The following is a 10,993-nucleotide window of genomic DNA, read 5'->3' on the forward strand; positions in this document are numbered from 1 at the left end:
TGGTTTCCGCTGATCGTCAGCAGCAAACGGAGTAGAAGTGGAATGGGCGAGGCCCTCTGCTTTTATTTAAATCATTTTTATAATACCCAAAGCAGTCTTAAAGTCTAAATTAAGACTTAATCAAAAGGGGAGGAAAAAACAGTTAGGAAAGGTTTGTTTCTTAAACTTTACACCTTGGTCCAATACTGAGAGGATAAAAAAGATGGGGTTTTTTCTGAGTTATTAATTGTTTTGGTTTTTCATTCCACAGTTCACTACGTTTTCTTTCACTTAAACATAGTTCCAACAAGCTAATGTTTTTTTTTTTAATTCTTTTCCTTTCGTTTACAAACAAAATAAATGTATCGAAAATTTCCAACACGCTTAAGCGGCATTTCCCCCCCCATTGTTGGGGAATTTATCCACAATACCCAGGCAGGTGTTGTAGATTTTAAAATAGAGCTGATCCAGAGTTGAAAATAAGTGTGAAACTTACAGACTAAATGTACTGTAGGCAATAAAAAAGTGCCAGGATAGAAAACAAAGTTTTGTTTTATTTTTTTCAAAAATACTGGGGTGTGAAAAAGTATATTTTCATGTCATTTTTTAAGCCTATGTGGATCACGATAATTAAATAAATCAAATATAAATCTTCATTAAAACCAATGTTTTGTGTATGTTTAACAACAAGCTAAAAGCCCAAATATTAAATTATATAAAACAATTTCTTGCTGTCAGACTCTAAATTAAGAGACTGAATTTGAATATTGTGATTATAACAGACAAGTAGGAGACAAAACCAACTTTTCTTTCAATTTACTGTCAAATAAAACCCACAAGAGCCCAAATGAAAAAGAAAAACCTGTTTTTACAGTGATGCAGAGAGACCTCTATGTAACTTTGGCCAATTTTGTGTTTTCGAAAAAACCCATCACCAATATAGGTTGAATTTTAATTCACACAGAAAAACAAAAAACCTTGTTATAATCGGGTTACACATTTTCAGACTATTCAGCAGAGATCTCAGTCCTTTACAATCATTGGAGTAAGAAAGGAAACATGGAAAGAAGAGACAAAAGAAAGGAGTATTTACTCATGAGTAACAAAAGAAAAAAGAAAATCAGAACAAAGGATTGAAAGAAGAGAGGACACAAGGAAGGTTACAAAACCAGAAAGAAGAAATTTAATTCAAAAAGCAAAATCAAATGTAACTCTATCAGCTGGGGCAGAAATGATCTCCTGTAGCAGTCAGTGTAGCAACAAATCTGAAGTGGCCTCTGACTGAAGACTGACCCAACATGCTAACAGCTGCTAGCAGAGATAATACACACCATCAGGTGTCGGCCAGCTCTGCTAACCCACCTCATTTGCTTTTGACACTCCTTAAATTTCTGCATGGTTAGAGTCTGGACCCAGTGCAGTCTGGGAAATGATCCTTCCCGCTTGTGGTTGAAAGAAAGAACGATAAGGAAGTATTGACACAAAGAATCAGAATTACTCCGGAAAACATTTCCTTTTGATAAAAACGAATTTCGACACGATGACTTGGAAATCAACGCCGTACCTTTACAGTAGAGAGCTTTTCCCGTTTCTTCCCGTCCTTCAGACAATTAATGACAAACGTAAACACTCTTAATCACGTCTTTTATTTGTAAGGCACCAGAGAAGCTTCCTTACTGCTAAAAGGTTGATTCATTCTTAAGTACAAGCTGCTTGCTTACATAATTTTTTTTCTGTCCCGAGTATTTTTAAAATGTGTTTCTTGACACATTTAAACAGGGTTTTTGTTTTTTTTTGTTTGCACAGAAAAAGAATGAAACATGTGGAAAACTAGAATTAATGTTACAAGACAATGAGAAGGAAATTAAACAAAAAAAAAAACAAGAAACATGTTATACAACATTGTGCCTCTATGCATGTAATGCACACGCACACACATACGACACCAAGGTCTTTTCATGATACACACACACATTAAAAAGCAGCTTTGAAACATACAAAAATGCTTTAAAAAATATGTATATTGATATATCCGTATGTATACAAATTGGCCCTTCACAGCAAACCAAACGCACAAACTATTCACATGTCTGAGTTTTGCCAAAAGGGGGTTTCAGGAGAGCGAGCTCGTAGATGTGTCAAAGTTAAATCTCACCAAGACCTTTTTTCTTTTTTACTTTTAACTTCTCCAGCAGCCAGAAGGAAAGCAGAACAGGACTCATACAAATCTTAAGTGCTTCAAATTAAGATAAAGATTTTAATGTCGATCTCGGGTGTTATTGTAATTCGAGTAAAGGGAGTGAAAGAAAGCAGGAAATGCAGATCAGGGGGAGGGAAAAAAAAAACAAAAACGTTTTCTTGCGTCATCCTGGAATAAAGAGCAATGCTGCCCTCTGCTGTCTAAAGAGAAAATTAAAGTCCAACCATGGTGCTATTTCAAAACTATCAGACTTCTAATAATTAGAAATGGCTTTCAAATTAGAATTATGTTTACAAAAAAAAAAAGAAAAAAAAGAAAAAGCACCAAATTAACCTGATATAATGAAAATATATTAGACGTTTTTGATGAGTCACGAATTAAATAATGAATCGAGACGCATTCTTCTGGTTGCATTTCACCAGCCACACCCCAAAGTGATTATTGCCACACCTGCAGGATAAACAAGATTCTGTTTAACAACACAGGTGGGCTAACAAATCTCAAACAGCAACACTTTATGCCCCAAACTAAAGAAAACTCAAGAAGAAATGATCAGTCACAGACATCCAGTCAGGAAAGGGTTACAAAATCATTTCTAAGATTTCAGAGCGACGTTAAAGACTATCGCAACACTTGATAGAAAAAAAAAAAAGAGAAGAAAATAGTAACGTGCTTTCATAGGAACAGGTTGGTTTAAATAGCTTTTTCCCGCCTTAATAAATGAAATTAGCATAAAACTCAGCTTGTCTTTCTCCTATATTAAACCTGCTTTGATAACTTGAAGCATTTAAATGAGACGAAGAAAAAAAAAAAAAAAAAAAAAGAAGCAAAAACAGTTTTACACCAGCGAATGAAATCCGATCCAACATGCCAGCAGGCAGCGCGGTTCTCTGTGCACAGACACTCAACACAGAATTGATGTGACATGCATACGACTCACTCAAAGTCGAGTAAGGAAGGATTCAGAGTCCAAAAAGAGTAAAAAAAAACGAGAGTATTCTGGTGTCTGAGCTTCACGTCTGCATTCGACGGCGAGGGAGAGAAAAGAAACTCAAAAGAAACAAATTTATCACCTTTTCTTTACCTACAACATTGCAGTCAGTGAATTTGATGTGGGTTAAGGTTTAGTTGGATAAGGAGCCATTCCTGATGTGCACTGGAGGAAGATTATGTTTTTGATAGAAAGCTGAAATTCACCCAACGGGTCCTGATTTACTGGAAGCTTCGTCTCATGATGGATTTATCGGGAGCGAACAAACCAGAAAAACTGATTTTAGAGGAATAAACTAGAAACCTGATGATGAAAGAAAGAAAAAAAAACAACAAAAAAAACACCACACACTCTTCAGTCTGGTCCTAAAACTACGATGTTAACCTTTTCTCTCCAGAGGACCAGCTCAGTAAAATAAAAGCCTTCTGTCTAATGTGATCAAAGTTAGGATCCACTAGGATCAGATTTTGCTCATCTGGGATGTGCAATCAATTCCAGAGTCAGACGTTTGTCTTTCAAAGTCGTATCAAACAGCCTGCAGATTTATTTGGAATAAACTGACAGGAGCTTCAGTTTCATCAACATGGAGGAGAACAAAAGATCCAAATGAACTCTGGGGATTTTAAATCTGCTTTCCGTCGCTGCCAGACTAGCGGGAAGGAAGTGAAGAGAGTCTGCCGTTATCGTTTCTGACTCAGCCCTCTCTCCAAAACGGAACAAACATTTATATTTGTTAGGCCTAATAACAACTGATTACACACAAAAGAAACTATTGAAGGTCTGAGGTCTGAACTGAGTCTATCACCACTAAATGAAACAGACGTTACCTCTCGGGTTTTAAGCGTTTCAGGTTCCGGACGGTTCAGCTCCGTCCTCTCTGTGGTTTCTCCTCTACAACACGCAGCAGCCAGACCTGCATCAACCCCCGTTTACAGTCCGTTTTCCCCGTTTCTTTTTAAACACTTACACCCCTTCCCCACCCCCCATGCACCGCGCACCACCTCCCCTCGGCCCGGTGACCTCGGCATGCCTCCACTAATCGGACTTGTCTCCGTCCTCTCCTCTGGGCGCCCTCTCCGCGGCGTCCCTGGCCTTGTCCTCCTTGGCCGCCTGCGGCTGGCTGTGGGAGTAGTTGGCCAGGATGGAGGAGAGGGAGAGCAGGCCTGAGCTGGAGGAGACGGCAGGCAGGGAGGGCGGGGTGAGGCCCAGGGGCAGCGGGGCCACAGGCAGGGTCAGGCCCTGCAGCTGGGACAGGTGCTGCACCTGCAGCTGTTGCTGCAAACGCAAAGGGGAAACGGTTAGCAGAGCCCACGATTCCTTGTTGAGTGTTTCCAAGGCAACGTTTGGGGTTTCCATCATCAGTCAGCGCTTGGCAAAGGAAGGAGATACAGCGCCCTCTACAGTCACAACTGACAATCAAAACAAACCCAGCTTTCAGTGTTGCCTTATCTTATTTTACTGAATTCAAACTTTAAATTAATACGCAACAGGATTATGACAAAAAATTTTTTTTATAAATGGTAAAAGTCAGAATTCTGAGAAAAAAAAAGTCTGATTTTTTTTTTTTTTCAGCAGCCTAATAACTTAACCTGTAACTTAAAGACATTTATTTGATGTAGGAAAAAAACAAACACAAAAACATCCGACACCCCAAAAACACCTCAAGAAATTTACTTAAACTGCAACTAACACATTTTTAGTTTATTTTTTTAAGCAGCAACACGCTACGACAAATATAAAAAGAGCAGCTAAACATTACTTGTTGACAAAATGGAGGCTAACAACTGAGGCTCTGGTGATTTAGTAAAATATTCATTTTTAAATCGAAGCCGACGTTTTCTGCTTGAGGTGTAAGTTGTCCTGCAGTAATTTTTGTTCCATGTATTTAAGGAATCTTACACACTTTTGACAGCGTAGTTAGCTACATACATTAGCTACATAGTTAGCAGGTAATCCTACTGGCTTGGATTTGTATCATATTTTCAAAAGACTCAAAGACTGTAAAATCAGAACAGTAATAAAGTTTTCTGTCGTGATCTGATGACCAAATTCCCTGCAACAATGTTTTAGCTTCAGGCCATTAGGGAAGCGGTTCTTCCTGCGCTCGCTTGCAGAGCAAGATAAAGAAATAAATGCTGTAAATCAGAACATCTGCAGAGTTGCTCGGATCAACAATCGGGTGGATCGAATGACGGCAGATTGTCTCTGTCTGGACGGACAGCAGAGTAAAACGAGGCACCGACAGTCATGAGGTTTGCTCACCCGTATGATGGAGTTCATCTCAGGAGGCGTGACCTGCTTGGCCCTCTCTATCGCTCCCATGACTTGCTGTTGGTGCTGAAACGGTGAGATTTCATTGTCGTGTGAATACGAGGAAAAAAACTTGAAAAATGGAGAAAGAAAATTCTGCTTTTCCTGCCATTTACGTTCTTTTGTCGATTCCAGAATTAAAACATTTTAAATGGAACAATAACAACAACTAGCAAAAATATTAAGACCTCTTTTTTTTCTCTCTCTCTCTCTTTTCGCAAAGTTACAATCTGGTGGTGGCAGTATTATGGTGTGGGGATGCTTTCATTCAGATGAGATGAAATGACATTTTCAGATCTGACCAACATCATCCCTCTGAAACCTGGTCTCTCTGACTCAGGCGGGACTTTGGCTCTGTGAATAAAAACTCTTATCCACTGCAGGACGGAGTCTAAATCAGACAAGATGGCGTCCTCACCTCCTGGGACAGGTAAGGCAGCACCTGAGCGCAGATCCCGTTCAGTCTTTTCACTATTTCAGCCTGCAAAGAAAACAAATTTAACCAGGACCCTCCTGACCTCCAAGCCTGAACTTTGACATTAGGAGGATTTCTAATAGAATAGACTGACTCACCTGTTTGTGCATTTCAATGTTGAGCCCATAGGACATCTCATAATACTGCAACAGAGTGTGACAAAGACAAGAATGACAGGCAACCAAAAACCAATTTTTCAAAACAAAAAAGTGAAAAATAAAGTTGGCTCCAGATCAGCAACTGTGTGAAATGTAACTAACAAGAGCGGGTTTTGTGGCCAGGATGATTTTATCTTAGCGACGCTCACCATGATGTAGTGGCGCTGCATCTCCGACTTCTCAGAGGCCAGCTTATCGCACTCCAACTTCAAACTGGACGGGAAAATCAGAGACGGTTTAAACAATGGAGATCAACTCCAGGCGATAAACACGAAGCCCTGCAATTCTGTTTTAGCGAGCATTTTTACAGATATCCAAAATCTAAAACTACTAAATGATTTATTTATTTTTTATTGACTGAATAAATGTGGAAAAATACGAATGATAATAAGATAAGTATCAAAAACAATATTAGTTATTATTTTTGATTTCTTTTTTTAAAAAAATGCTGCGTGGGCAATTTTTTTAATATGATTTTTAATTCATCAAAATATTTACACATCCAGTTAGAAGTAAAAAGTAAAACCTCTGAATCTAAATCTAGCAGGAATATATATTATTTTCTGTGTAACTAGTGAAGAAAAAATATATGAAGGAGTGATGAGATACTGAAATGAAAAGCAGCTAACAATTAATCTATCAATTACTCCGACAATTAGGCAAAAATTGTGCAGATTTTTAATCTGAGTGCTCTTTTTACACATTAGAAATGCATAAAAAGATGGAAATAAACAAGAGACATAAAATCTTTTTGCAACAAAACATTCAATTAGTGCATGTTTGATCACTTGTAGCAAAAGTTGAATCTGCAGATGAAAAAATATTTCTAATATGTGGAAAAACTCGACGCTTTCTGCTTGATTCGACATCGGTACGGCGTAGGGATGATTAGTTTTTCGATTAACCAGCTAATAATTGGATCGCAAAAGATACCGAAGGGTTGTTTTTATTTATTTTTTTTACATAACTTGAACCAGGTGAAGCTCGACCACTTGAGGAGGTTTGAGTACAACATATTTACAGAAAAAGGCTTTTTTGTATATATGTTTGTACATTTTTGGCTTAATTACTGCTCTGAGCGTGTCGTTCTTTCAGTCGACGGCCTTTTCTGAGTTTGTATAACCCAGCTAACAATTAATCAACTGCCCAATTAGTTGATGATCATTTTAATACTGGATCAATCATTTCACTGTATTTTAGGGAGCTAAAATCGCGTCTGTACCTGTGATACTGTGCTTGGAGGAACTGGAACTCGTCCTTGATTCGGTCACAGGAGTCGGAGGTGGTGAACTTCAGAGCTTGGCCGGACTGGGATGACGCCTTGAGGGGAAAACGGGACAAGAAACACGCATCAGGTTTAGAAACGTAGAGAAAGTGAACCCCTCGCATCTGAAAAGGCTGCTCCAATTCACCGCCTTTTGATTTCCAATTTGACAAGTGAGGCCAGCATGGAGAAGAGATAGACACGTCGCCTGCAGATAAGCGGGTTGTGTGTGTGGATGAGTGTTAATCAAAGTGTGGTTGAGTTTGTTTAGAAACAGCAGCTTGACCTCTGAGATTAACCGTGTGAGGTTAAACGAAGTTCAGCCTAAACTCCAGCTTCATTTTGGATTGAAGTGCGTCAAGATTTATAGCGCACAGCTAAAGCACATCAGCCATCGACATAAAACATCTGTCGGCCCAGAAACACCCCTCAACCTCACTACCTCCCTTTTGAGGAGCGCAGAGCGCGTCGACGAAAGGACCATATGCGCCAAGCATTTAGGAGTCTGGTTATAAACTGACAACATTTAAACCAGCCCGCAAAGCTGTAATCCAGGGTCCCTAAACCTCATTACTCTCTAAACAAGTGGCACAAGGGCAAGAGGTTTCCAGCCGGATTATGGGATTGAAACGAGGGGAAGGAAACATTCGGTTAAACGGAGGTCAACGCTCTCCATCAGACATGTGTAGCGCCAACATCAATCAGGGCAGAAATAGCTGGATTAGGGTTGGTTCTTAAAGTCAAAAATTTATTGTAATAACATTTGGGGTTGATACAGCAGATGTATTGCCAGTTATTTTTCAGATTTCATTAGATCAGAAAAACAGCTTTCGTTGCTCTGGAGACAGAGGGTGACCACACGGTTCAAGTAGAGGTGAGTTTATTACCCGATTTGGTCCGTCTGAAGAAAAACGAAACATTTTCATAGCGATTCGATGCTGGGTTTTCTTTGATAGTAACTTCTTTGACTTCAATAACTAGAATGCATGTGTGACTGAACTGAAGTGACCTTTTTTTGTAAAAAGATCAACTGAATTTAACCGAATAGGGCGGTTGCCAGTATCAAGGTAAACTAAGGTTTTCAAAAATTGGTATCGCTTCTATATTTCCCATAAAAACCATGGTGCAACGTCATTGGTTGATAAAAGAATCAACAGAAATAGGAAATAACTGGACAAATGTATGGACTGTGGACAGACGGACAAACGTGTGTGGATGTTGAGTTAGTGGATGATGGACGGCCAAATGGTCACATCGGACATGAATGGGAAAAAAAATGGACGCATGGACAAACACATATAAAAAATAAAAAATAGATGGACAACAAATGCGATTCCTCAAAAACTATTAAATAATTTAGTCCAAACATTTACATTAGTCCTATAAATACATATTGATGATATAATAACTGTAACATTCAGACATTTTAGCAAAGGTAGGATAAGTTTTTGATCTTACATAAAAACTATTTGTCTTGTGCGTCATGTGAAAACATGCTATTTTTATTCAGCTTTGCTGTGAATGTTTCAAACCCTCCCTAAAAATTATTAGCATTAGACAGACAAACCTTAGTATGTCTGTGGGGTTTTTTCTGACATAAATTCATATTTTCTGTTCTTGCTCTGACTCAGTTGTAAAACAAATAAAAAAAAATATGGATGGCAAAAAACCCCACAAAAGTATGAGCTGCAGCTTTCCATCTAAACTAGCTTTAACACTGACTGGCTTTCTATAATAAACACATGCAAAACAATAAGCAAGGTAAGAGCTGTGTGTTTATTATAAACAGGATATTTAAAGCTAGTTTTGCATATCTTTGGGTGAATTTCAGGATGTAACTCTTGCTCCCTTTTTTGTTTTTCCTGAGTGATACCAGTTTGTTTCTTTGAGGTCTGACTATTTTTCTTTTTTTTTTTTAACCAATTCTGCTTTTTTTAAGGACTAAAACAAGAGCAGATATCCAGGTTATTTTATAGTAGTGGTAGTTTTGAATCTAGAAGGGAATGAAGGAATTAAAACAGTAGTTATGCTTTCATATTAAAGCATACGTTGATATTATTAGTGTCTGACTCAAACAGCCTTTAAGATTTATAAACTGACTGTCTCTTCACGGGAGGGAAAAACGTCACATTTTCCAGCATTTGACCGATCAGAAGCAGATATTGAGGCTTTTGGGTTAGAGAACATGGACCATTGATCAAGTGTGGTCATTGAGTCTTGCAGTCAGATGTTTGTGTTATGTCCCCAATAACCTTTTGGAAACCAAAACCAAAAGACACAGCTGCTAACTCCCATCTGTAGTTTCTGACTTTTTTATTGACCTACTTTTCAATTTCTTATTAAACAAATATGTCTCGAGGCGGCCAGCTTTTTTCCAGATTTAGTTGTAGTGAAATCTAATGTGTATTTAGTGTCTCAGAAGGGAAATGTCATGAAGCATGTGTACTCAAATGTTATAAAAAAATATGTAGTTCAGCTATTTCTTGTGCATTTGTATTATATTAATAGTATATCTCCATTATTACAGACTTGAACTGAACAGGACATACATCTCTATCACCTGTGTTAGCTGTTTTTAGGAAGGCTAGCTAATAGCAAACACTTAGCAGCATATAATAAAAAGCCAAATACAATTTTCAGGTATAAACTGCGGTGTTTTATATTTGAAAACTGCTTTAACTAGTCCGTGCAGACGCGCTGAAGAGACGGGCAGAGGTCTGGCTTTGTGGCAGCCAGCTGACAGCTACCTGCTCATGTTATCAGTTGTCGGCTGCTAGCTAACGTTAGCTCGGCTTTGCTCCATTCCCACCCGGGACAAGTTCACCCGGGCTAACTTTACTCACCGAGTGCCTGGATTGAGGAAACATCATGTCAGCGGAGCGTTTCGCAGCGTTTCCCTGGTCTCACCGAAACTACAAGGCCAGCTGGCTATGCTAGCTCGTCTCCAGATATTATTAAATTAGCGGAGAGGCTGTTGGTACATCGTACTCTGTCATCCTTTAAAATAACATCAGCTAACGTCAAAGCGGCGGGAGAAAAGGAGCGTCTTCTGCTCTTTAGCAGGTTGCTAACGCGGTCTGAGGAAAAGAAAAGGCTGTTTCAAGGCAACATCAGGTATTAATGCTACGCCTCCCCGGGGAAAACCCTGGATGTTGACACACGAACCCCCCCCCGACCGCTTTGAAGGCAGGAACAGCATCACCCGGAACACAAACTGAGCAGCGGTGGAGCGAGCGCCCCGTGTGACCACGCGCTGTATTAAACAGGAGAGCGCGAGCTGCACTGGCCAGGGCCGCAGACCGAACCGGTCCATCACCGGGGCTCAACCAGACTCCCTTAAAAAGATAGATAGATAGATAAATAGATAAATAGATAGATAAATAAATAGATAAATAAATAAATAAATAAATAAATAAATAAATAAATAAATAAATAAATAAATAAATAAATACATAAATAAATAAATAAAAATTACATGGATGCTAATGTAAAAAAAATCTATAAAATATTAAATCTGTTCTTATTTTAGATTTAGTAAACTGATGGCAGTGAGAAAAGCTCTTTATCCCTTTCATGCCTAGGGGTCACTGCTATCTGAAAGCCATTTTATTGAGTT

The 10,993-nt window shown here is 38.8% G+C and overlaps 1 protein-coding gene across 1 annotated transcript; it reads right to left on the minus strand.

Annotated features, from left to right (window-relative positions):
* Positions 1 to 1,606: 1,606 nt before the first annotated feature.
* On the minus strand, positions 1,607 to 10,616 carry LOC122846251 (TLE family member 5-like). The gene is made up of 7 exons (XM_044143081.1): positions 10,221 to 10,616; positions 7,336 to 7,433; positions 6,263 to 6,326; positions 6,054 to 6,098; positions 5,899 to 5,961; positions 5,433 to 5,507; positions 1,607 to 4,445 (listed from the first exon to the last, which is right to left on the minus strand). Exons 1-7 carry the CDS (start codon positions 10,245 to 10,247, stop codon positions 4,206 to 4,208), a joined length of 612 nt encoding a protein of 203 aa, XP_043999016.1. The 5' UTR covers positions 10,248 to 10,616; the 3' UTR covers positions 1,607 to 4,205.
* Positions 10,617 to 10,993: the final 377 nt, after the last annotated feature.

The sequence above is a fragment of the Gambusia affinis genome, linkage group LG16 (genome assembly GCF_019740435.1).
Source record: "Gambusia affinis linkage group LG16, SWU_Gaff_1.0, whole genome shotgun sequence".
Classification (NCBI taxonomy): Eukaryota; Metazoa; Chordata; class Actinopteri; order Cyprinodontiformes; family Poeciliidae; genus Gambusia; species Gambusia affinis.